Source organism: Manis javanica, chromosome 3, assembly GCF_040802235.1.
Source record: "Manis javanica isolate MJ-LG chromosome 3, MJ_LKY, whole genome shotgun sequence".
NCBI lineage: Eukaryota > Metazoa > Chordata > Mammalia > Pholidota > Manidae > Manis > Manis javanica.
The window spans coordinates 43290259-43317517 of record NC_133158.1 but is presented as its reverse complement, the minus strand read 5'-3'; the positions used below and the strand labels follow the sequence as shown (position 1 = coordinate 43317517).

General features: G+C 47.8%; 1 protein-coding gene across 1 annotated transcript in view; it reads left to right on the top strand.

Annotated features, from left to right (window-relative positions):
* Positions 1-860: 860 nt before the first annotated feature.
* Positions 861-27259, top strand: part of FAM3B (FAM3 metabolism regulating signaling molecule B) — a 36824-nt gene continuing 10425 nt past the window's right edge. Inside the window, exons 1-7 of the mRNA XM_073230401.1 lie at positions 861-1013; positions 6880-7023; positions 12020-12143; positions 22199-22257; positions 23131-23181; positions 24220-24307; positions 25397-25529. Coding sequence (XP_073086502.1) covers positions 995-1013; positions 6880-7023; positions 12020-12143; positions 22199-22257; positions 23131-23181; positions 24220-24307; positions 25397-25529 — 618 coding nt within the window. The 5' untranslated portion in view covers positions 861-994. The remainder of the gene's footprint in view (positions 1014-6879; positions 7024-12019; positions 12144-22198; positions 22258-23130; positions 23182-24219; positions 24308-25396; positions 25530-27259) is intronic.

Genomic DNA, 27259 nt, shown 5'->3' with positions numbered 1-27259 from the left:
TCTTGACCAAGCCCTCTTTAACAACCCACAGGTGATGTGCCAGGACTAGGTGAGGAATTTGGCATTGAACTGCTGAAGTCTCTGGGCTTCTTGGGCGAGGAGAAGCAGAACTGTGGGGCCCAGCTGGGCTCTGAGGGGGCACCGGACCTTTTGCAGACCCTGCCTCCCTGGAATTCTTTTTCCACAAAACTGACCCTCTTCCCTTCCTTGGTAACCTGCGGCCACTGTGACTACAGTATGCCAGGTGTCTGGAATGTAAGTGCAGAGTGTGGTCCTGTTTGGACTCAGAATGTCTCCAGGGAAGATTTCAAACTCCTGGCTAACTCCCATCCTGGTACCACCTGACCTCCTGTAAACAGAAGACCCTGCAGACCTGTGGGCCAGCGCATGATCCTGGCCCCATTTTCCCTAAGCAAGCCCAGAAGTAAAGGAGAAGACAAGGGGTAGAGCCCAGCACCGTGCTGTGCAAACAGCAGTGGGCAGCGAGGCTGTTCTGGAGACAGCACTGAGCCTGACAACCGTGCCCGGGTATGTTGACTGAACTTAAACCCTGCTGGAACCAGACTTTGACGTTAAGTCGGGACATGCTTATTTCTGCAGCCATTCCCCCTTCTGAGACATTAAATGGGGGCCCGGGGTGCGTTAAGGGGCACGGGGTTCGCCTTTCGCAACAACCCCTGCTCGTTCTCTCTGGCTCCCAGCTGGCCGGGCAGCGGGAGCATCCCTCCCGGGCTGCAGACCCAGAGCCCGAGCGCGCCGCGCACACGCGCCGGTCCCTACCTGCGCGGCCGAGCCTGCCACGCCGCTGGCTCACCTGCCCCGCCTTGAGCCTGCCGGCCCTCACCCACCCGGCCCCTTGCCCGCCCTTTGCCCTGCTGCCTGCCCTGCCGGCTCCGAGGGCGTGCCTGGGCCGCCGCCCATCCGTGCAAGGCTCCCTCCTATCGCCCTGGAGCTGCCGCCGAGGGCCAGGAGGGCGAGGAGCAGCACCTGGAAGATGCGCCCCGGGGCTGCCGGTGAGTGCGAACCCCCGCCACGGGGGAAGGGGGAGAAGTCCGGGCGGGGCCCTCGCCTCTCCTGGAACCCGCCGCGCTGCCGAGAGGGGCTGGCGCTGGGGCCGGTCTGGTCTTAGACCTGGGATCTGGAGCGCTGGAGGCGAACCTGGCAGGGTTTCCCAAGCAGGTAGCCCTACACCGTTTCCGCCTCCTGCTGCCGGTCCCCTCCGCCCAGCTGGGGTGCATGGCAGTGCGCGGCGGGGGTTGGGTGGGGTGCAGTGAGTGTAACGTTTTGCTTGGAAGCAGGTATTGGGTGGGCGCAGGAAGCTTCAAGAGGAGGGGTCCTTCCACAGGGGAGTATGTGTCTGCAGGGATGTCCCCTCACCTGCGGGCCAGGAAGGGGCTGCCAGCTGCACTGTGGACCCCATCCGGGCTCCTGTGGCTGGACTCAGGAGTCGTTAGCCACAAGCCAAGCTGACCAACCCAGGAATTTACAAAAAGTGGGGAGACAGTGGGCCTTTCTAAGTCAGTGTGGAATGTGGGTGGGTGAGAAGAGGCTAATAAACACGGGATGTCCCTTTGCCACTGACTGCAACACTACCCGCAACATCTTGTTATAAAGCTGTTTTTATTTTTTTCCATTCGTCAGACTACTTGAGACTGCGTAAGATTTGGAAAAAATAGGAAAGAGGGAAGGAAAAAACCAATCATTTCACCAGTCATTTCATCCCTCAAAGCCTGTTTTCTTTTTTTTCTTTTTTTCTTTTTTTCTTTTGGTATCATTAATGTACAATTACTTGAACAACATTATGGTTACTAGACTCCCCCCATTATCAAATCCCCCCCACATACCCCATGACAGTCACTGTCCATCAGCGTAGTAAGATGCTATAGAGTCACTACTTGTCCTCTCTGTGCTATACTGCCTTCCCCCTGCCCCCCACCCCCCACTACATTATGTGTGCTAATCGTAATGCCCCAATTTCCCCTTCTCCCTCCCTTCCCACCCTCCCTCCCCAGTCCCTTTCACTTTGGCAACTGTTAGTCCATTCTTGGGTTGTGTGAGTCTGCTGCTGTTTTGTTCCTTCAGTTTTTTCTCTGTTCTTATACTCCACAGATGAGTGAAATTATTTGATACTTGTCTCAAAGCCTGTTTTCTGACAGTGGCTTCTGTCCTTGGTCCCTTGCCTGCCTGCCTTGCTTTGCAGGGCTCCTCGGTGTTCCATGTTAGCCACCCGCCTCCGTCACACACACCCTTTCTAACTAACTTTGCTGTTTTCTTCCTTTGACCTGAGGAATGTGGATTCATCTGGAGCAAGGCACATATCTTGTGCCAAAATAGGAAGTTCAAAAATGGAAAGTTCTCCTGGCTTCTGTAGTGATCATTTCCCTACTCTGAATGGCAGGTCGCTGCCCAGAGATCTTAGACTAAATAACCCCCTTTCCTTCTAAAACTAGCTTTCCAGTTGTGTGATCACATTCCAGAAAGTACTACACACCACCTCTTCTGCTCCATTCCCACAGTGTAGAAAAGCCAAATTTAAGAGTTTTGCTTTGTCATATAAAATATCCATGGTTTCTACAAAACCTTATTTATAAGCAGCAGTGTTTTTGGTAACTTGTATGGATGGTAGAATAAATCAGTGGAGGTACATATCTCCGATTTGAGGAAGAAAACATCTCCCTCAGGGCACTGACTTTCATTAGAGCTATTTTGGAATTTTTTTTCATTATTTCTATATTATATACTTACAATGTCACTTTGCTGGTTACTTAGTAGAAAATGCTGAATATTATCGGGTTGGTTTCACCCACCCACAACCTTCTTGCACATCTCCCATGATTCATGCATGAATTATAAGGTCCTTTCACATAAAGCTTTGAGATAACACCACTCTTGCATTTGTCTGGATGTGTGAAAGAAGTCACCTGCAGAAACACAGAGCCATGTCACTCCTGATTTTGTGAGCTAAGGGCTAGCAACCTTCACTGAAGCCACATTTCCCGGGTTCCTGTAGTCAAGCACTGGGTCTGTCCCAGAGAGATGACTCACAGGGACCACATTCAGATTGAACAGATGAATAAATTAAGCCACCACCACCCTTCACCTATGGGACAGCTGTCCGGTGGCAATCATCCTAACTCCTCAAAGTTGGGGCTTTGGTGTATGAACCTTTCAAGGCAGTTACTATGCAAACCCACCTCGTTTTTCAGGTGTAGCCCTTCCAGCCCTCATGCCAAAAGCCTTAGCAGGCAGGGCAACAGGAGCTGGTACTGCAGTCAGCAGAGCCTGGACCATGGGGCAGCTGAATACCCAGCAAGTCTGGCCCACCCTCAGCCCTCCCAGCCCCTGAGAAGGGGCGCAGGTGTGGCCACCACCAGGGCCAGGCACTGTGGGCTTGTGCAGGCAAGGCTGCCAGAACAGACAGCTTGCTTGTCCTACTTCATGTTGAAGGAAATCCCCTCAAAGGAAGTGTGTTCTTATAGGTTCATGACTGCACTCTTCCGGGGCCCTGGACTGGGGTACCCGGGTGCAGCCTGAGATTCCCCACACCTGTAGCCTGGCTTAGTATAAATCTCTTTAGCACTGCTTTCTTCTCCAGCATAAGTCCAGTGTTCAAGGCCAGCATGAGACCCTGAGATGGGAAGGTGGGGATGAGGGTAGAGCATTCACACGTGGGTGGCTCCCCCAGGCATGCATGCACACACATGTGCACACTCACACCTCCTCTGAGGAGGAAGTGCACTGACTCCCTGCCTGTGCAGAACTGACCTTTGCCCTGATACCCACGTGTACCTGCTGGGTAGAATCACTAGGAAGATGCATCTTTAAGCCAATGATGACTTTATTACCTTATGAGAAAGGGCTGGGTCCAGCTTACGGGATCACAGAAGGTCCCTGAACTCTGCGCACTTCTCCTCCTCCTGCCCCTGCCCCTGAAGCTGCTGGGCACCCCCATAAGGGCAGGCCCACCGGCCCGGGAGCTGCCTCAGCTGAGTCTCTGGATTCCACCTTCTGCAAGGTGAATCCTGACCTGTGGCCCGCTCAGGTACGGGGCTCTTGTCTGCTGCCCAGTGACAAGCTGCCTCGTTTCCATCCCACTCTACGTCCACCCAGGGACAGAGCCCCTAAGGCAGGCGGCCAGCCCTGGGCAGGCAGCAGCGAGGCTCCCCTGGTGCCACCTGCAGGTGGTTGTCCAGTCTCCCAGGCCTGCTCGCCCTCTGGCAGCTGGAAGACTTCTGTGACCTTGTGTTAGACCCGTGTGCTGGCTGCCAGTCCACTCACTGCTGCTTTGCCCCTGGACGCTCATGAAGGACCGTCCCAGGGGCGCTGCCTCATCTGCCTACCCGCCCGGACGCAGCTCCAGCTCTAGGTCTTGGCTTCTCCCAGCCAGCCACGGAGAACCAGGCTGTCCCCAGCCTGGAGGTCTTTGGCTGTGCCCCTCACCCAAAGCACAAAGACTTGATGGCCTTCCTAGGAGCCCTGGGAAACGGCCAGGGGCGGGAGCTCATCGCCTTGCATGGCAGCCCAGGGTTATAGCTCCCCTTGGGAGGGCGCTTGGGCTTTTTACCCAATTTTCATCTTCTTCCCTGTCACTTCTGTCCATTTGCCCTTAATCAACTGGGGACAAAACTGTCTTTTTCTGTGTAGCTGTTCCCTATGCATTTGAGAGGTAGCACCATGTTTCTTTTGTTCTTCAAGCTGAACAGCAACTATTTGCTCAAAGATCTCATGTGTGACATGGTGGCTTAAAGATCCTCTGAATAATCTCTGGTTTGCCAATTTTCTTCTTCAAGTGTGACACTTGGATAAAGCAATCCAGCTGTAATCTGACACACAAGAGGACACTGGGCTGTTGCTGGCTTTAGACCCGATGCCCTATCAAAGCTGATGCCATGTTTCCAACAGTCACATCACACCGTTCACTCAGTGTACCTCCAGTAGAATTTCCTGGAACATCATGTGGCCCATGTATGCACAGTCCTAGGTGTGTGGGCACCGTCTTAGGTGTGTGGGCACAGTCCTGGTGGGGCAAGACCCTTGGTGTGCAATGCCAAGGCGTGTACAAGGCTGACATGGCTGTGCATGCAGATTGCCCCAAGGTGGGGCAGCATGGGAGCTTGGAAGAGGAGAGAACCAAGGGTCATGGTGGAAAGTGCCCTGGAAGCAGAGGGCAAGCTCACAAAGTTGTGCAGGGGAGGAAAGGAGTCACAGTGGGGCCACAGCACAGAGCAGCTTCAGGGAAGGGGTCTGCCACCTCCATCACTAGGATTTCATTTCCTGTGGCTGGTTTTCTAGCTTTGCGATGGCCTCTCAGTCCTAAAAACTGCATTGGCTGCACTGTCCCTGGTATCGCACAACAGGAAGGTGTCCGTGCATGACGTTGTAACAACTGTAGAGACTGCATGGTTTGGAAAATAGGAAAAAACAATTGATGTTGAAATATGCACTTAAGGAACCTGCCAAGGAGGAACCCAGCATCTGTTCCACCTGCATGACTACTTGCACTAATGAGGCAGGCGGCCCCTCAACAACAGCACTACCAACTGTGGACCGTACTCAGTGCGGGGCTGTGCTCTTGATAAGGCCCGGGAAGCCTCTCCGTGCGGGAAATGAAGAGGGAGCTGGATCAGGGCTGAGCATGGCCAGGCTGACAGACACACGTCTGTGTACCATCCCCTCTGGGAGGGACAGCTTGCCTCGGGCTGTGTGCTGGAGGGTCGGGGCCCTGCCTCTGTGTCCAGGGCTGGAAACCTGAGAAGGAAGGCTGGAGAACCGCGCGCTCAGCTCTGCTCAGGGCTGGGTGTCTTAAAGTCCAGTTCAGTGGTGACACTGGCCACTGAGGTTAGAGAGAGGCCCCACAGGTCAAGGACAGAGTCCCCCACAAGCAGCTATAGATTTGGGAGTTCCCACAACTCCTTTAGGCTTTATAGTTTACTAGAAGGATTTGCAGATCTCATGAAAGCACTACTTTATGCAAAATTAGAGTCTTACTATAAAGATTGCAAATCAGGAGGACCAGCCAAATGAGGAGACTTCTACATCCAAGACGGGGCAGGCCTGGACTCAGAGTTCTGTGCCCTCACCTCCTGGAGTCACCATAGGCATGTCACCCCTGGGCACGTGCATGTGTCCACCACCAGGAAGTGTCCTGAGCTTCCCAGAGTTATGTCATTGGTCATATCCCCTCCCTGGAAGCAGTCTAAGGGCCCCCCTTAGTGTATAAGGACCCTCACTGAGGAGATTCTAAGGGCTTTGTTTTAGGAACCGTGTGCCAAGAACTGGGACAAAGATGATGTATATTCTTTACGTTACCTTCTGTGATCAATCAACACCCTAATTGGGAGCACATGGGTGAAGGGTTTTTCACTACCTGGGAGAGAGGCAATTGCTGGGGTGGTGGTAGCCTGGGGAGGTGGAGGCAGTAGAGACAGAGAGGAAGGCTGTGGAGGTGAGATACAGGCTGGAGATAAGCCCACAAAGCTGGCTGACAGGCTGGGAGTATGAATGAAGGAAGAGTCCCAGATACCTGGCGCCTGACCCCGATCATCCACTGAGCTGGGCAAGTCGTGGGGCAGGAGCAGATTCAGGGAGCCGGGAGAAGCAAGGGTTTCACCAGGGGCTTGCTCAGTGTAAGGCGCAGGCCTCCCAGGGTGCTAACAGCAGGCCAGCAGGTGGACGTCCTTGTCAGGAGCTTCAAGGATGGCCTGGTGGGCCCACCCTGGGATCCTGGGCAGAGGCCCTGGCCGTGCCTGGGAGGCAAAGCCAGCAGGGAAGCCGGGACCTGCCTCCAAAGTGTGGGTGTCCAGGGAGGATGCACAGGACTGTCCGGCATCCTGGGGCACCTGTGGTCGGGGGTCACCATGGTGTCTCGTCTGTCCCCAGGCATCCTGAAGGTCGTGCTCCTCTTGTTCGCCTCGGTGTGTGCCTGGTATTCCGGGTATCTGCTGGCAGAGCTCATTCCCGAGGGGTCCCTGTCCAGCGCTGTGTACAGCTTCCAGAGCATCGGTGACAGGCCTGTCCTCAAAGGTGAGCACCCTGGGGTGGGTCCAGCTAACAACTCCGCAGCCCCACTGCAGCGGTGAGAAGTGGGACCAGGCCCCAGCTCGGCCCTGCCTGGGCACGTGTGCTGAGGAGGAGCAGGAGGAGGTCGTGCTTGGGGGTAAAGGAAGGGGAGACAACACCACCCCCTGCGGCCCCTGCACCTTTCCAGGCAGCTTCCCCTGCTCGTGTCCACACGAGACCCCCAGGCAAATCCTAATGTCAGGAAAAGGCACAAACGTCATGTGCAGAATGTGTTAAATAAAAACACACATCTGGAATACAACTCAAATTGGGGGTGAAGGGAAGTTACAAAATATCCATTAAAAATTACATCAGAAAACATGTGAGACACTAAAGTAATAATCTCTACCTTTTTTTTTGAAATCTCATGATTTTCAAAATCATGATATATGCTGGTATATTTTTAATACAGACATTAATTATATAATGTTAATTTGCACAAATACAAAGAACTGGGTGAAAGCCATTCCTTTTCAGCTTTAATTACAGAGAGGGAGGGAGGGAGGGAAGGGCCTCACCCCCTGCCATCTGCCTTGTGCAGGCATCTGTGCCCTGTGGGAAGGGCAGAGCTCAGCCAGGCTCCCACCCCAGTGCACACCTCCAGCACCTCCCGCTGTCCTCCGGAATCCCTGCCCCATGTGATGGGCCCAGCAGGTCGCACCCGCCCCTCTGTCCCTGCCGCCTGCACGCGTCCCCCTGCCCCACTGCCTGCACCCATATCCCCACCACCCTTTCAGTTTGAACCCTCACTGCATGGTGCGCAGGGCTGTTAGGCGGGCATGCGTCGTGGTGTTGGTTAGTGAACACGTCCTGTGTCTGGTGTCACATGTCACGCCCCTGGGGTCCTCTCGCTGCGGGTGCCCGTCCTCATCACACCTGGGCAAGGATCCTCCTGCCCGCCCAGTGCCTCTGGGACAGTGCCTGATTGCCCCCACCTTGTCACTGCACAGATGCTGTCCAGGGGACATCCCCATATTGTCTGCTTGGAAACCTGGGAGTTTTCTTTGGGATTCGTAGTGCCCAGGAGCAGTACTATGAGGCCACAGCTCATGGGTCAGCTTGACTCCACTAAGTCGCACTGACCCCTTTCCAGAAAGGCCGCCCCAAGCAACACATGGGGCTCCTGTCTCCTGACATCTTCCCCGCTGGTGTGACCAGCTTTCTGATTTTGCCAATCTGATAGGCATGAAGTGGCTGCTGTGACAGCATCCCTCTGGTTACTAATGAGCTTGGGAAGAACACCAAGCTGCCCTGAGAGTAGTAATCCTTCCTGGCCAGTGGCAGGAGCTATGAGGAGCAGCTCAGGGGACCTCCTTGGAGCCTGAGCCTTAGGCCCTGGGTTGGCCCAGCTCCCTCATAAGAAGGTGCTGAGCTCTTGGGCTGGGATGTGCTGCGTCACAGACACCAGGCTCTGTCCCCGGGGCCCTCTGTAAGTCACACATCTGTGCCTTGACCACAACACGTAATCTGTAATGACTATTCAAACTTGCTGACTTCCTGCTTTGCCATTTCTATGTACTCTATCCCACCCTCCTCCGTCCCTGGGGAGCTGAGGACAGTGTGTCTGGTATTTCAGATATTGGTTGGATTATATTTGTATCATGAGAATCTGTGAATGAGTAAAGGAATGAAGCCGGTTGGAAACCACATATGCCCGCACGCACAGCTTGCGCCCCGGGGTTATCACGCGGTCCAGCTCTTTCTTCCCTTAAGAGGCATGCTCCCAAATAAGGAATACAATTGCCTTTCTTCTTTCACTAACATTTTGTGCTCCTAGGAAATGTATGGGAGGTTAAGAAAGCCTTTTTAAAAATGCTGTACAGGTTACCCAACTGTTTCCAGGCACGGTGGGGAAAGGTGCATACCATCCCCATGTCACCCCCAGGCACTGGAGCCATGCCTTCCTTGGAGAATCCAATGAAAATCAAATGTCCCCCTTCTAAAAAATGTGCCCATGCACGTCCACATGAACAGCACCCACAGTCTCCCAGGGCCACGAGTTCAGAAGGCCTGCCCCCTGGAGGCAGGGAGCCTCACTCCTGGCAGGGCCCTGCCGCAGGGCCAGCAGCCATGAGGGCGGCCAGATCCTCACCTTACCACACTGCTGACCCCAGGAGAAGGAGGGGGCGGGAGAGCAGCCCCATGAGTCCCCTGGGATGGCTGCTCCAGGAGGCTCCAGTGACTGGCCTTCAGGGGAGCATCCCAGGGTCAGAGGGAGGGAGGGATGGGCAGGCGGAGTCTCCTCCAAGACCAGGCTTGCTCAGCTGGACTGCTCGCCCTGGTCCTGCCCCTGAGCCCCAGCCCCCACATCTGCTGCCCCAGATCTGGCCCTTCCCTCTGACAGGCAGGAAGAGGGACAAGGAGCATCTCAGGTGAGGGCCTGGCCTGCACTGCCACACCTAGTCCCTGGGCGTCCCCCAGACCTGCGTCAGGAACAGGATGCCCAGGCCTGTCTGCTACTCAGAGCCCAGCTCCTGGCTTTGAAACAAAGCAGAATATCTTTCCCGGTTTCCCCCACTGACCCAAAGGTAATGGGATACTAATCTGCTGTCCTTTCATCTCCAAACTCCCCTATTATGTGAGTGTCGGGGGGTAAGAGGTGTCTGGAGGTAAGAGATGTCCTGGTGGCTTTACCCCTAAGATCCCTGGGGGGCGTTAGGCCATCCGCCCTGCACATCAGCTGCTCACACCTGGCGAGCCCAGGGCCTGCAGCACTCTTGCTGGGCCTGCCCATCATTTAGTTGAGAGGACCCTGCAGCACTGTGATGATGGCGGAAAGACACAGAGCCGTTTCCTTCTCCAAGAGCAGAGGGTTGTTTGAGTGAGTCCCATACAGACATGCCGAGAACAGCGGAAGGCAGCAGGTCTGCACGCTCCTTAGAGAAAAGGTTCACCTGAAGGGAGAGGCAGGCACCAGGCGGATGCACGTGGTGCCCACTTCAGGAGTGTTCCCTCGGGATGGGGCACACACACTTGGTGGGATGTCTGCAAAGGAGGAGACAGGACACAGATACCTTTAAACTGTATATTAGTTAACATTTTCAAATATTAGGTTCAATGTGTTTTATGTAAATTATCTCTACATTTAAAGTAGCGTGTTATTATTAAGTTGAATAAAAAATGAAAATAAATGCACTGCAGTGTCTAAAAGTATAGAAACACTGATACTATAGTTACAGCACTTTTTCATGTTAATGTTTGGACCCCTTGCTTTAGATTTAGGTACCTGGAGATTGAAAAAAAACATATTGAGTGTATTATCTGAAAATTTAAGTAACACAATGTGCTGTTTAAATATGTTGAATCTGGATTTGCCAACTTTGCAGATGCCCTCTGCATGCAGGGGGACGTCAGGAAGGGGTGGGCCAAAAGGCAACACAGTGCGGGGCTTGGAGGGAAGCTTCTCTTTAGAGAAAATACAGAAGATTTTCCCCGCTTCTTTTTGTTCTTCTATTACTCCCAGCTTTCTTTTGCAGGAGTTAGGAAGGAAAGATAAAATCCCATGGTCCTTTCTCATTTAACGTTAGAATCAATGGGAAGAAAGTTGGAGAAAGCAGACAGAGCTGCAGCTGTGTGCGCTCTGGAAGCCTAGGCGGGACCCTGGCAGCTTCTGCGCAGGGGTTTGGGGTGCGGAGTGGGGTCCAGGAGGGCTCAGCTTCTCTGAAGTCAGCTGCCAAAGTAGGTGCAGATTTCTGTGCCACCCGCCAACCTGGAGCTGGGGGTACAGTGGAAAAGAGACAAGGTCCCTGCCCTCTGGGAATCTATTTTAAAAAGGAAACAGAAACTGTAGGACGTTAGAGTGACCTCCGCTAAGAGGAAGAAAATGCAGCAGGGCTGCCAGGGCAGTGGGGCAGGAGAGCAGGGAAGTGAGCGATGGGGCCAGGCCAGAAAGCCTTGAAGGTGAGTAGGTGCAGTACCAGGGTACATGCTCCCTAAAGAGCTCAGGGGCCCCCTGAGCCCCCTGCCTGGGCACTGTGGGCTGAGCACATACCTACCTCCCCGTGGTCACCGAGAAACCCTTCCCATCCAGCCCGGCCGCTGCGCTCCTCTGCACCCCGACTCCCTCCAGCAGGGCCCTACAGTGCCCATGCGGTGGGATTTCATCTCGTATGTATTTTGCCCCTGGCTGGCTGTACTTCTAGCTGTGGGTCCCAAGTCAGAGAAGCACTATTTTCCCTAAAATAGAGCCATGGCCAAATCATCCTGGAGGAGTATGAGCACTTTCTGAATGTTTACAGGGACTCAGGCTTTAAGTCTGAACCGAGCATACTGTGGGGTGTTCTGTGGCTGGTGACAGACAGCCACACCTGTGATGTGAGCAGGGAGCCACACCTGGTAGCCATGGCAGCACAGCACCCTGCAGTGGGAGAGGCATGGGGCCCAGGGCTAGCTGGGCTGGTCAGGCAGTCCTCAGCCTCCCAGTTACTGTCTCTTATGAAATGGGGGTGCTGGGCAGACACTGCAGGCCTGCCAGGGCTGCCAGCATAGCACCCCTGGCAGGAGAGCTCAGTGCATCAGGCTCAAGCAAAAGGGGTCAGCCCCAGCCAGAGAGCTGGCCCTGCTGTGTGCATGTGTGTGTCAAAGGGTGTACGTGCAGAGCTGGGTAGATGGTCCACAGAAGGCTGTTTCTTTGCTCACCAGCACTGTTAGACCCAGGTGCTCTTTCTTTCATTGCAATCCAACCAGCACGGAAAGGACCCAGCCCTTCCGAAGCGGTTGCACCCACTCAACACCCTTCTCTTCCACTTATTTGTTAGTTGAAGACAAAATTAAAGACATTATATCAACTTGAAATGCTCCTAATGAAAATTGGTCCCCCTCCACTCTGCACTTTGTTCCACGGCCACTGGGACTTGGCCGTGTGAAGTCCTGGGATGGAAGGGCTGCAGGCCGTGGTGCATCAGAGGGCTTGTCCAGCCATGCTTGCACGATGCTGACTCTTCTGTTCTTTTTGTTACAGCTCCAGCCCCGAAAAGGCAAAAATGTGACCACTGGACACCATGTCCTTTGAACACCTATGCCTATCGGTTGCTCAGCGGGGGCGGCCGGGACAAGTTCGCCAAAATCTGCTTTGAGGATGAGCTGTGAGTACCAGTGTGGGGCAAGAAAGCGTGGTAATGCCCCGGACTCCCTCCCTCCCCACCAGCAGCCAGTCTGCCCTCAGGAGGGAGGCTTGGCCTTGACCTCAGGCACAGGCTGCCCTCCTCCCAGCAGGCTGAGAATGCGTGCTGTGCGCACCCAGGTGGACAGTCCTCTCCCACGGCCTTCTGCGTCCCTGTGTTGAATTTTGATACGCCATCAGGTAGAGCAAACCTTAGTGTATGTTCTCTGGTCCTCTCTGAATGGGCAGCATAGCCGTTCAAGGTCACAGGGACGCCAAAAACTCAGCGGACACCACTATCCTTCCATTTTGCTTTATGACCCTCAGCCTCATGGATTGAAGCGTGTAGTGTATCTTTCAGGCGCCATGACTGCCTTTGGACGACAGCCTAAATGAGCGCTGGAGCTGGAACCAGCCTGGCTTCGTGAAGGAGGCAGCTTGGGCTGCTGTCACAGAGTGCCCAGACCAGGCTGCTTAAACAAGGGACTTTTGTCTTCCCACAGTCCAGAGGCTGGACTTCTGAGACCCAGGCGTCAGCGGGGTCGGGTCCCTCGGACACTGCGGGGAGAACGTATTCAGGCCTCTGTCCTTGGCTTGTACACGCCGTCTTCTCCCTGTACTCCTCATATGTGTGTGTCTGTGCCCACATTTCCCTTTTTTTTTTTTTTTGAGAGGGCAACACATTTCCCTTTTTAAAAAGGACACTGGTCATTTTGGATCAGGGCTCACCCAGTGATGGCCTTTTAACTGAAGCACCTCTTTAGAGGCCCTGTCTCCAAAGAAAGTCACATTCGGAGGTGCTGGGAGTGAGGATTTCAGCATTTGAATCCCCAGCACCCACATGAGGATGCTGAGGTGAGCAAATACTTCCTACAAATAAGAGGGAGCGCGGGCTTTTCCTTACAGTCCAGGAGGCCTTTCCCAGTTATCTCTCCATTTTCCAAAACTGGACCCCCTTCCTCAGTGTTGGCTGGCTGTTACCCATGGCGCTCGCCACTTCCTGCAACCCTTGCCCTGATCTGTTAGCTCTTTGTTGCTGGACTCAGCTCCTCCCAAAGGGCCTGAGTGGTGTCACTCTCAGCCTGGCACACTGCTTACGATCCAGGCACAGCCCCACTCCATATTTGGGAATTAAACCACCCCTGCCCTGTGCAGGCCCATCACCTGTCTAAGGCCCACCTCACTCACCAAGGAGCTTATTGATAAACATCACTCACTGGTGAGTTCCATGAGTAGGGCCCTCAGTGGAGGGACAGTGACACTGAACACATGGCTCTTGCCTCAGAGAGAGCCACTGGCTGTGTTTTCTTGTAACCAACTTAAGGAACAAAAAGTACTGAGCTGTAGAGAGCTCACCGTCTTATAAAGAGAACATACAGGTTTATGGAGAAAAGTGGCTGGATTTTTGTTTCATGCATGCAACCACGTTTACTCGGTGCCTGCAGATGTCACTGCATATGTCACTAAGATAGCAGGCTTACATCACAACCTCCAGGCCTCCTGTTGGCAGCGTTATCTGGTGACCCACCGCTCGGTCCTCCAGCGTTACACGACTCCTGTGCTCTTTCCTTTTCCATTTTGGTTTGATCAGAACTCAGCATTTACATTATTATGACTCGAAACAGAATTCAGAGAGCTTTATTTGATATGAATATTTTATTCAGTGAAAAACAAGCAGTTCTAAAACAGGAGACTCCGCAGTCAAGGCAGTTAGGAAACTTGGTTCTCAGGAGTGGTGGCTCCGTATAAAGCTTCTGAGGAATGAGTAAATGCATTGTTTTCTGTTATGGTTTTTAACCAGAAACTTACATCCATTTGCATTGTATAAGTTTACTGGTTCATAACTGCAAAGTTACACTGACGTGAAGAAAGCTTATGTTTCAAGGATCAAGTCAGCATTTTGGATTTTAGCTTTGGTTATGTGACTGTGAGTGTTCAGTCTAGGAATATAGTTGAACTGTGGCCTCCAGTTAGTTGTTAACATGACTGAAGGTTCTTTATGACAGAAGCACATTGTGTACAGCAGTTATGTACCCTTGTCTTTTTGTTTCTCGTTGGCTTGCTTACTTTTCTTGTAAACTAACTTATGTCAGTATAATCCCTAAATTTTTCTCTAGTTAAAATAAATCTGATGTCACATCAGATATTTACCAGCTTCATCTTCTGGAGCCTTCTGAACAGCCCCAGTCAGCCAGGTTGCTCTTGGAGCTACCCTGCAGCTGCCCTCTGGCACCCCCCTCCACCATCATCCTGGGGGTGACCTTTGCTTCCCTGTCTGGAGCTGGAGCCCCAATTTCCAGAGCACAGTAGCTTCCACTTTCTTAGTTTATCCCCTTGTTTTGCTGGAGCACGTCCTCCAATAACATCCTGAGTAAAGGGTAGAAAGAGAGGTAAAATTTAAAGATTCTTCAGGTTTAAAATGCATTCATTCCCCCTCACAATTAATTGATAGTTTGGCTGAATATAGACTTCTAAATTAGAAATAATTTCCATTTTGAACTTTGAAGCCATGGCCTGGAGCCAGATTACTCTCCCACCAGCAGTGTTTGAGTGCAGTGACCATGAGAATGTACTTCTCAGTCTCCTGTTGATGGAGTTCATGGATCAAGAGTTTCAATCGCTGCATTCTGAAATCCATAGCATGTTTCCTTGAGGCCATGATTCCTGCAGGCTGCTCCTAGCTGGTGATGGAGCACTGTTAAAGAAAAAATATTCATGACACTTGTTCAAAATGGTGAGGTAGACTTTATTCAAGGGGGGCATGGCAATAGCTGTAGGGACCTCTACAGCATAGTCTTTTAGTGAGGGAGAGTAGACTCCCCTCCAGATACAGCACATGGGCAAGTGGGAATCTCTAGGCAAGGAGCAGGGTGGAGAGTGGATAGAAAATTACTATGAAGAAACTGCAGGGGTGAGTAAGACTCTAGCTGAAGTAACCTAACAGGATTTTTGCTGAAGGAAGGGCAGGTGCTCAGACCTCACCTGGGAAGGTAGCGAAAGAGGAGGAGCCCAATTTAGTGTGGAGGGTGATCAGATTAAAGGTGCAGGGTTCTAGTTAAATTGACTTAGCAGAATTCGTGCTAAAAATGGAATTTTTATACAATTATACAAAAGTCCAAAGGTCAGGCCTAATTGAAAGTCAGGGGAGACTGAGCAGAGTTTGGTAAAGGAGAGAATCTTTGCCAGCACAGAGGGATACTGGGCAGGCCCATTTCTGGGAAACACAGGCTCTGCACATGGCCAACTTTGGTTCCAGGATGCCCCAGTGGCCTTGCTGAACCCTACTGAGATGGCCCGATGGTCTAGGACACAACCGCCCAAGCTTTTTCCCTCGTTCCTTCACTTGCGGCCAGGCTTGCATTATGGTCTGACAGCCGTCTCTGCTTAACCCAGCCCCCAACCCATCTCTTGTAGGCACATCCCCTAAGAAAAATTCTTGTGCATTTAATTCTGTTCCAGTATTTGATTCTCAGAGGACTTAGATTAACACAATGAGAATGACTGTTTCCCCACAGTCTGTCCAACATAACATGTTGACAAATATTTTCTCTTCATTTGTGGCTTGTCTTTTCCTTCTCTTAGCAGTGTTTATCAAAGAAAAGAAATTCTTCATTTTAATGAAGTCCAATTTACCAAGGTTTTTTGTAGGGATCATATTTTTCATGTCATATCTAAGAACTTTTTGCCTAACCCAAGGTCACAAAACTTTTCTCTTGTTTTCTTCCATAAGTTTGATAGTTTGTATTTTTTCATTTTAAATTTTATGATAGGTCCATTTTGAGTTAATTTATGTATACAGTGTGAAAAGTAAATTGATGTCATTTTTAAAATACGTACATCCAATTGTTCTAGCACCATTTATTCAAAATACTATCTTTCTCTACTGAATTCCTTTTATACCATTGGCAAAAATCAAGTGACCAAAAATATGTATATCTAATTCTGGGCTCTCCATTTCCTTCCACTTGTTTGTTTGCCTTTCTTTCCACTGCCTTGATAACTATAGCTTTACAATAGATCTTGAAGTTCAAAACATAATTTCTTCAATTTTGTCCTTCTTTTTCAAAATTATTTTGACTATTCTGGATCCTTTCCATTTCCATATGAATTTTAGAGTTAGCTTATAAATTTCTACACAAAAGCCTACTGGCTTTTGATTGGGATTGAACTGGATCAATTTGGGGAGAACTGGCATCTGAGAAAAATAGTCTTTTACTTAACACAGCTCCCCATTTATTATATCTTTAAATTGCCTCAGCAATGTTTTGTAGTTTTCAGTGTACACATCTTGCAGATCTTTTACCATATTTATCTCAAAGTGTCTCATCTTTCATGTTATTGCATATTTAAAAATTTTTTTAATTTCTAGTTGTTCATTCCTAGTATATAGAAATACAATCCACTTTTATATAATGATGCTATATCCCACAACCTTGCTACACTCTCTTATTATTTATAGTAGCTTTGTTGTAGATTACATTGGGTTTTCTACATAGGTTATAATGTTATCTACAAAATAAGGCAGTTTTATGTAAAGCAGTTTTATGTAAGGCAGTTTTAAGTAAAGATGCTCTTTTCTTATCTGCATGCCTTCAATCTCTTTTTCTTGCCTAATTGCATTGGATAGAACCTCCATCACAATGCTGAATAGAAATGGTGGGAGCAGGCCTCCTTACCTCTTTCCTCATCTTTGAGAGAAAGCATCCAATCATTCACCATTAAGTATGATGTTAACCAGGATTTTTCAGAGATGCTCTTTATCAGATTAAGGAAATTCTCTTCTATTCCAAGGTTGTTAAGAGTTTTTGTCAGCAATGGATATTGGATTTTGTCAAATATATTTTCTGCATCTCTTGAGGTGATTATATAGTTTGTCTTTTTCAGTTTCATAATGTGAATTTACAAGGGTTTTACAAGGAATTTAGGAGTTCTGTGTCAGAAACTGGGAGCCAAGATTGATGTGTGTGTGTATACAATTATTATTATTATTATTATTATTATTATTATTATTATTATTGTGTAGAATGCTCTCTTGATTTATAGCACAACTAAGCTCACCTTAGTCTTTCTTTGTCCAGACCTGAAATCAGCCATTTCCTTTAAAGGGCTGTTCCTTTAGTAGGTTATAGCATTCAGAGACTAAGATCTGAATACTAAGTGAGCTCATAGCCACTTAGTGGCTTAGGGGTATTTGTGCTTCTAAGCATTTATAGTAGAAAAAATTAAGAAATGTATACTTGTTTGAGATCACGAATTTACATTAGCATATCCATTTCAAATTTAATATTGCAGGGTTTTCCTTTTCTCCTTAAGTTCTTTGATTTTGTAGTTTTAACCATTTGATTTTGCATTTTTAGCTCTTCTCTCTTATGCTCAAATATCTTGGTTCCTAGTATACTGTTGTTTGCTTTCAAATTGCAATACCAACATAGGCGTTAATAATACAACTACTGAGTGAAACTCAAGATTTCTTTGCAGCTCTTTTTGTCTTAAAAATATCCCATTAAGAGTATACAATCTGAGTACTGTGTCCAAAGTCATATGAATTATTTTTCTGTAGTTATATAGTTATATTACATATTTGATATACAGTTGGATTTATTTGTTTTCAATTCTAGGGCTTGTTTTGTTTTAATTCGCATTATATTTAACTTTTGAATATGTAATGCATTTATGTGGTTCAAAAATCACATTATAAAATTACAGAATGAAATTATATGCAAAGAAATCTTCCCTAAACCTACCATTTTGTTCACCCATTTCCATTTCTATTAATTTTTTTAGTTTCTGACTTATCCTTTCAGTATTTGTTTTTTTTGTCAAAAATAAGAAAATTTTGTATATAATTAATACATACTCATGTATGCACTTTATATATATACATATGTGTGTGTGAGTATAACTATGTATATATGTATAAATGTATTTATATGTGTATGTATCTATAATAGTGTGCATGTGTGTGTATGTATGTATTTACAGTTCTGCACTTTGCCTTTTTCATTTATGCACTGATATGGGGGATTAATAGAGATCCCCCATATCAGTACATAGATATTTTCCTTACTCCTTTTTATGAGTGCATAGTATTCTATAGCATGGATTTACCATAGTTTATTCAATCAGTTCTACACTGATGTTTTTAATGTTTGATATCTTTTAGTACTACAAATAATATTGCAATGGATAATCTTGTGAATATTTTGTTTTGTAATGAGTGACTACTTATGTAACCACTACCCAGGATAAGAAATAGACTATTGCTAGCATGCCACAAACCCTCTGTGTTTCCCTTACCAAATGCAGTCCCCCTTTCCTTATATGGTAATCTCTATTCTGTCTTTTATGGTGATCATTTCCTTGCTTTTCTTGAGTTTTATGCCTTAAGCATGCATTACATGCATAAGCCATTAATTTTGTCGATTTTGAACCTTATATAGATGGAATCATAAACAATATACTCTTTTGTGTCTGACTTCTTTTGCCCAAAATTGTATTTGCAAGAATTATCCTTGATGTTGGGTGTAGCTATTATTCATTGATTTGAATTGCTGTATAATATTGCATTGCAGGAATATGCTACAGTTTATTTATCCAGTCTACTATTGAATGACATTTGGGTCATTTCTAGTTTAGAGCTATTGTGTGTGTAATTGTGCTGTAAATAATCCTGTTTATGTCTCTTGGTGCACACATTATTTCAGTTGGATATTGTTTTTTTTCTGTGGGGTGTGCTCCACAGCCAATCTCAACTTTAGTGATACTCTAGAAAGACTCATAAGACTCAACAACAGCTAATACTTATAGATGAGGTTTATTATAGCAAAATATACAAAACAAAAGCTTCTATATGGTCTGCTGGTTGTGAATTCTGTCAGTTTCTCTTTCTGTGAAATATTTTTAGCCCATTTTCTTTGCTGAAGGACATTTTTCCAGGCTGTGTTAGCTATTGCATTCATTCAAAATGGATATTATTCCATTGTTTCCTGACTTCTCTTGTTTCCCTTGAGAAGTCAGCTGGATATGTAATTGCTGCTACTGTGAAAGTAACTGCCTCTTTTCCCCATCTCTGACTGCCTTTAAGACTCTTTCCTTGTCTTTGGTTTTTAGCACTTGTGCCCTGCTGTGTCTGCTGCAGTTGCTCTGTCTTATTTGGGGCTGATTGAGCTTCTTAAGTATGTATGTATTGAAGTTCTTCATCACATTTAATAAATTCTCTGATGTTGCATCTTCTTCCCCATTTACTTTATCCTGTTCTTCTGAGACTCTTAGTGAAACATAAGTTAAACCTTATTATTATATTCTCTATAGCCTATAGTTTATTTTGTATTTTCCATCATTAAATCTCTCTGTCCTTTGTGTGGGCAGAGCTGTTCTCTGAACTGTTTTTCAGTTCACTAATTCTGTCTTTAGCTCTGTCTAATCTGCTCTTAAATCCATCCATTAACTATTGATTTTAGTTATTACATTATTTTAATTTCAGAATTTCATTTTGGTTCTCTTTCTAATCTTCATATTTTTTGTTGTTTCTTGTTCTAAAATTTTTAGTTTTGCTTATCATCTTGAACATATTAACTATAGTTATTTTAAAGTCTGTTGGATAATTCTACTATTTGGAGCCCTTGCAAGTCTTTCATCATTTTATATTGTTTTCGGCTGGTTCCACTGGTTCTTGTTTTTCTTGGCTTCTTTATTTATGTGCCAGATTACATTTGATAGAGTGCCAGACGGTGCATTTGAGAAGAATATTTTTAACTGAGGCTTTAGATGATAATATCTTCTTTTTCTGAGGACTTTTGTTTGCTTCTGCCAGGGATCTGGAACCATTAGCAGGACAGAATAATCTGAATAAGTGTTAAGGATTGATATGTTTCCCTGACCACCCAGTTGACATTTACTGAGCTGCAGTGATTTATTTCTGGTTCGCCTTGCTTTTAGGATTCAACCCTTTTGACCCCAACTCAAACAAGATTGAGGGATTTAACATGGCTGTTTTGCTTTGGGAGACACATTAATGTTCAGAGACTGAGTTTGTCTTCTTTGCCAGCAATCTTTTTAACACAAGTTCACTACAAGAATCTCAGAAGCCAGTAGCATACAATATAATGTCTCTTAATAAGCCAATAAAGAAATAACATACTTCAAACCAATGACAGATTAATCACACTATTGTTCCAGACAAGGGGATATGAAAGGAATAAAATCCAAATTTAGCTGAGGTCTACATTTTACATCTGGTCCTTGGGAGTGATGACTTAACCAACTGAAAGCTGACATCCAGATGCCAGCATGAAAGTAAAAGCCCCTGTTTCTAGGGAACATGGGCATGATGTTGACTGGCAAGATAATCTTTCTAGGGCTGCTGCACAGCTCTCCCCACTGAAGAGTCCCTTTGCCAAGGCAGGAGCTAATTGCCCCAAGGTCTTAGGAGAGCTATTTTAGATCAGCAAAGAGTTGCCTTGCCAAACTGAACACCCTCTGTGTGTCCTCACAAGCTCCCAGAATTTACAGCCTAAATGCCCCCCTCGCCATAGCTGCTTTTTCATATGCTTTCACTGACAAACCCCCAGGGGAGGGGGAGGGGTCGCCATAAGCACCTGAGCTACAGAGTTCTTATTGGCAAGAACAGATAGATGACACCCTAACACAACTCACTTCATTCCTGTATCAAAACAACTTTACTTCTAAACCAACTCTTTTTGTCTTTGCCATAAGCAAATGGATGAAACAACCTTACTTAAGTCATAAAACGTGGATTTGAAATCATATCAAAGCAGCACACAGCATATAGCCCTCCCTTTGGTGAGCCCTGGCATCCACCTTCTGTCCCCCTGGCCTCATGTGGTGGTCAGAAGGGCTACTCATTTTCTCTGCTAGCTTTTCTGGAATGAGCAGATGCTCCTAGGGTAAAGTAGCTTCAAATGCTGGGCTCACCACCTTGACATTTAACATTTCATCTTCTCCCTCATCATGTCCTAGGAATTGTCACTACCTTATTAAATCTTTAACATATCCAAACAAATCTGTTAAAACAAAAACACTCCTTTTTTTAACCTTATGGGAGAGTAGGTTCAGATTACCCAATGTTCCATTTGCATAAGTAGAAGTTTCTTTCTCAAGTTTTGATAGAATATTTTCTAAAATTGTCAGAAAACTACTCCTTCAAAAAAGCACTTAGCGTAGAAGGACCGCAGGGAGATGAGGTAAATATGTCAAGAGCAGAACCTTATAATGCCATATTCACTATTCCAAAGCATGGAAAAGGGAGGAAAGCATCCAAATTCTTTTTTTGAAGCTAACGTATCATTGATTCTAATCTTTGCCAGAGGGTGAGTGCAGACATGAGCGCGCACACACACCCAAATTCCCAAGATCTTTGGTAGTAACTCGCATCTCCAGGAAAGCCAGTTAATCTTCTTCCTGGTTTGGGCACAATCCCTCTGAAGGTGACGTTTCATACTCTCTCCAGTTTAAAAGAAGTAACACAAGGTATTTATTTAAGAAGATAAACTGGATTATATTTGTGATTGTATAGAAAGGTCGCCACAGGTCCAGTGAAGCTTCCGCCAGTATGCCTAGGGGGGGTGTGCATGTAGGCATTGGTGCCAGACTTGGTTAGATCCATCTCCAGTTGCCCGCCTCTTACTATACTACATTCATATTGATAAAATGGAAAAATGAGTGCTCATGAGGTGGTTGAGGATTTTTTACGAGCAAAAAATGTTCTCAAGAGCCTGTGCTAAACAAATATTAGACATTCCTTTCCCTGGCCATCTGTCTAACTCATAAAATTAAGCGCAGTTCCCAGGTTCCCTGAGGGATAGAGTCTGCAGAAACTTGGGGGTGGGAGTGGGGTGTGGAGTGAGTGTGGGGTGACTTCCAGGGGAGCAGGGTCAAGGCACACCTGTGTGGGTCTGGTAAGTGTCACAGTGAGGGGGAGGGTGGGGACAGCAATTCTACCAAAAGATCTTTCCCAGCAGGGAGGTGCATTGCTCAGTAAGAAAGGAGTCCTTTGACTGACACTTATTTACATTTCAGGATCATAGGAGAAAAGACAGGAAATGTTGGAAGAGGAATAAATATTGCCGTTGTCAATTGTAAGTTATTAAAAAGTTCCTGTGAAACTTCTCTAAAGGCACCTGGTGGGATTTTCAAAGATACCTTGGGTTTTTTATGATTTTTGCACACAATTGGGTCTAGGTTTATATTTTAATGCGTTGCGAAATTATGTATTGAATTACTTTTACAGTGCCTCACTTTGCAGATTATTTGTGGTTCCTACAAAAAAAATACCCTTAAATCAAATATAAATAGACTTAGAAAAACAAGAAAGAACCAGCAGAAGGTAGGGGTAAAGCCAGATTACAGGCCCTGGGGGCCCAGATCGTCCTGGGGTTGCAGTCAGATTCCTGGTGGCCCTGCAGAGGGTAATGGCGCCAGCCAGTTCCCACCTCTGTGATAAAAGATGACTAGGGCCTCAGCAGAAGCAAAGCTCTGGGAGAAACTTCTGTCAGGATTGCCGTGGGGCCCCTAACAGTAAGAATCATGCAGAGGCAGGGTGGGGTGCTCCTGTGGTGAGCCTGGGCCCAGGGACCATGGGCGGGGCTGTAGGAACCCCACGCAAAACCTGCCCAGTCTGATGGTCGGACAGAAAAGCTAACGTAGGAAGCAGAAAGGGCTGAGGTAGGGCTCTGGCCTTTCTGTGAAAGAGGCAGGAGTAGCCGGGAAGACTGCAGGATCAAATCTCACTGGAAGCAGATGGGAAGAAACTTGCAGGGCAGCTGAGGAGCCTGTTTCTGGCCCGCATGGGAAGTGCCCCTCTGGGGAGGTGGCCTCTCCTGGGTCAGCACAGAGGTCATGCTTCCTCCAAGGGGACAGAGGAGAAATATGCTGTTTGGGGAGCCATGGTGCCACAAAGAAGCCCTGAGTTCAAGGAACTTTCTCCAAAAAACTGTTTCTTTTATTTCCAGATGTGACTGGGAAAGTGATAGCAACACAATATTTTGACATGTACGAAGGTGGTAAGAAAACTCTTTTCCTATGAAAATTTAAATGGTTTATAAGCACAAAGTATGATGAAAAGAACCACAAACAAAGAATGTCAAACATTCTTACTTTGTCTACTGAAAAATTGCTTGTGGAAGTATTCTAGAATGGCCCTTAGGCGAATGGAGTTCATATAATAAAATTGGAAGGCATCATCTACAAAATGTCTTTTCTCTGATCACACTTGGCCTGGGTCTTTTCCTTCTGTTCCTTCATCAAATAACAGGAAAAAGAAAAACAATTTTTTTAAATCAAATATCTGTAAAAAAACATGGTGAGCATCCAGCCCTGGACGCCCTCATCGCCACTGCATCCATGGTGCCCATCCACCTTCAGTGGTCTCCCCACTCTGGGCACTGGCTCTTCACTGCATTTGTCAGGATGTACCAGCCCTTTTTATTTTTATTTAACTCTGAAAGTTATTAAAAACAAGTCTTTATAAAGATACAGAGGAGAGTAATAAGAATGGCTGGGTGCATGGGATGGAAGCTATGCATTTTTACTCTGTAGTTAACTTAAGCATAACTATAAATACCAAGATCCAGTGTAAATAATGAAATTTGAGGTTAACCTTTCTTTTCTTCATGGAAGGCACAGATAGGTCTCTCAGCAAAGACTTACCCCATGCCCAGTGCCCACAGTTCTGTATTTCTGTCTTCTCTCTGCCCCTCCGTTTCCTGGGGCAGCTCTGCCCTAGGATTGTCACACGTAGTTTGGGGCTTCGTTAGTAATTGCAGGCAGCATTCCACCTGCCAAAGTTGTTGCTGGTCCCACGCTGAATTACTAGAGTCTTTATGATCTAATCATGCTGCTCACCTCCGAGGGTTCACCTCCGAGGAACCAGCAGCCATGTACTGGCAAAGAGCTAGGGCTCCATGTGTACATCTCGGCGTGAGCTGTGGGGTCAGGCTTCTGAGTGGACACAGACGCTGAGGACAGAGCAACTGCAGCATCTGGGGCAAGAGCCTCAGTAACAGAGAAGATCCTCACACAGATTTGCATTGACCCAACAGACAACTCTGGGGCGATGACAAAGTTTATTCAGAGTGTGCCTCCCAAGTCCCTGCTCTTCATGGTGACCCATGACGATGGCAGCAGCAGGTGAGTGTGGGCGGAGTTGTCACAGCGGTGGGGACAGGGAGGGGAGGCCAGCTGGGTGGAGAGTGCCGGGCCGGTCAGCAGAAGCCTGTAGGAAAGCACACGAATCCAAGGAGCAGGTGCTGCTTTAAGGGAAAGGAACGGGTGCCCTGACAACAGTGTGTTTCTGAGAAAATCACCAGCCAGTGGGGTCCTTAAGGTCTGGAAGCTAAGGGATATTTCCAGGTAGCCAGACAGAGCCCCTGCTGGCCATAATTAGGATAGAAAAGGTAAGCCCAGGGTGGGAGTTAACAGAAATATGAAAAGACACTGAGAATCTTTCTCTATACGTGGAGAAGAGGAAGGGAAAAGAGACACACACGTGCATACTTTCTCTGGGGAGGAGTCAGTGTTTATCCACGTGTGTGCTCTTCTGTGGAAATAGGTGCATCTTCACTGCAAAGTGCAAGAGCCTCCACATGCTCATTTGCTTTGTGAATTTCCAAGATGGGCTCCTGAGCACAGTGTTTCCCAGATTTGTTTGACCTCAGATCCATCTTCCATAGAGCATCTTACCAGACTGAAGTTCTTTGATAGGTACCCTGGAAAACTCAGATTTAACTCATTTAGGAAAATTTGAACATTACATATATATTTTTCTTTTCTGCCTTCCTTCCTTTGCTTACTTGGACCCTTCCCTTGCTTACTTACAAGTCGCACCCTTTTATGAATGGCAGTATTATTTTGGGCTGTTTCTTCTTTTCTTATATTGACTTTTCTGAATATGAAAGGGGCAGCTTTGACCTTTGCTTTCACCTTTACTGACCTTATTTTGTGGTCAGTAAAAATCAAGTTGGCTAAATGGGGGGATGCCATAAAACCCAGGCTTTTCAGGATTGAGAATTACAGCTCAAAACTGAGTCTTAAACAGTCCTGGGTATTGTCACATGTTTCAGTAGGAATTTGATACTCTTAACCAGCATGTGGGCCGTTTTCCTCCATCATACCCCCTAGGAGGGTTTGAGTCGCTAGAAAGCTCTGTCCTAGGACAGGCAGTGTGACGCACCACAGCGGCCATGCAAGGCATTGAGACACTTTCTCTCTTGCCCCCAGACTAAAGGAGGATGCTAAGCAGGCCATACAAGCACTTGGAAGTAAAGAAATCAGAAGCATGAAGTTCAGGTCGAGCTGGGTATTTCTTGCAGCAAAAGGCTTTGAACTTCCTGCTGGAATTCAGAGAGAAAAGGTGAGTGGCTTTTAAACATCTCTTCCCACAGCCAGCTAGCACACTCCATGCTGCGATCCGAAAGGCTGTGGGTCAGTGGCAGCGCCCTGTCCCCACACGCATTTCCACCACATGCGTGCCTCCCGGGGTGAGGCAGGACAGCTGCTTGGGTCTGAACATTCGCCCCTCTAGTCACAGTTCTGGGCCTGAGATTTCGCCTCCCTAAATGTGGGAAAAATTGCACCTTCCACGCAGTAGCCCCTCCTGAAACCATCCATCATAAGATGTTGGCAAACCCCTCCCATTATGTCCTCATTAGAAAGGCATGTGTCTGAAAATGTAAGCTTCTGCATTCTCTTTAAAAGTAGAACATTCTGAATGGGCTATAGGTTTCCCGTCACACTGCAGCCAGCACAGCCTGTCCCAAGCCTCTGTCCCTGTGCTCTGATCTGGGGCAGCAGCACTCACTTCCCAGGGGCTGGACGATCGCCCAGCTCTGCACAGGAGGCACCAAGCACGCCAGGTAAACGCAGCTTTCACTGTCACTGCAGCCTGAACATGTCACATGGTTATCAGTCCCTCCCATTATGTCCTGTATTTATCAGAGAAAAGTAAACAGTAAAAGAATAAAGCTCAAATGTATTAACTTTGTCACCGGTGAAATTCCAACTGAGGGTTGGCAAAGTGCTACAGGATTTAGAAGCTACTGCTTCCGGGGTGATCCCCCAGACTTGTGAGCACACTGCTTCCCAGAAACCGGGGTTGACACACACAGCTTCCCATGTGGAGGACTCGGCCGCACGGCCAAGGAGCGAGACCTCCTGCTAGTCCTGAGGAGAAAGGCCTCCTTTCTCAAGCAAGAAATTCAAAGAAGGCAGAGATTTGAAGGCATCTAAGGTGTGCAAGGGGTTGCTTCTGCCTTTAGGCCCCGACATCTCTGGTCCCAGTCTCCTCCCTGCCCCGGGTGGTGCAGTGATGGTCTGGAAGGAAGACGGACAGGATCAGGTGGGCAGCTGGGCCTCTCCTTGCCAGCAGGATACCACGTGTAGGAGAAGGGGGTGGGACAAGGTGCAGCCTCAGTGTAGCCGCACATCCAGATGATTTGGGACCAGCTCCACAGGGAAGCCCTAGAGCTTCTCTTGATACCCGCTATGGTAGCACGCCGGAGGCACAGAAATCATCGTTATTTTGCCACGCGTCTGAAACAGCACACTTTCTCCCTATAACTGCCCTCACAGCTAGGAAGCCAGTCCTGCAGAGCAAGTCAGGATGTCCCCAGGGCCCTAGCATGGGTCTACTGATGGCTGGGTCTGCACACCAGTGTACAGCTGAGACCTCACGGAGTTGTCCTAACAAGGGAGGCATTCCCTGGACTCTGCCTGGTGGGGCTCTGTGGGCCACCCCTGCCTGGACCCACACAGTGGGGAGATGAGCAGGGAATCACTGAGGGACAGGAGCTCAGTGTCCAGGGTCAGGTTTGCTAGGGACCATGTGTGCACAAGCCACTTGGCCTCTCTGGGCTTGTTTTCTACTCTGAGCAATGAAATGACCACTGGGTAATTCTTCAGGGCCCAGCAGCTGTGATGTGGGGATGCAGCCCTTTGACCTGTGGCTTTCCTCGGGCCAACTCTGCAGTAATACAGGGTCACCTTCTCCTCCCCTGGATGATCAGTGCCAGGCTGGCATCTTACAGATCTCCAGGCTTTATCTACCTAGCTGAGTGGTCTTGGGAAAGTTACTTAACCGATCTG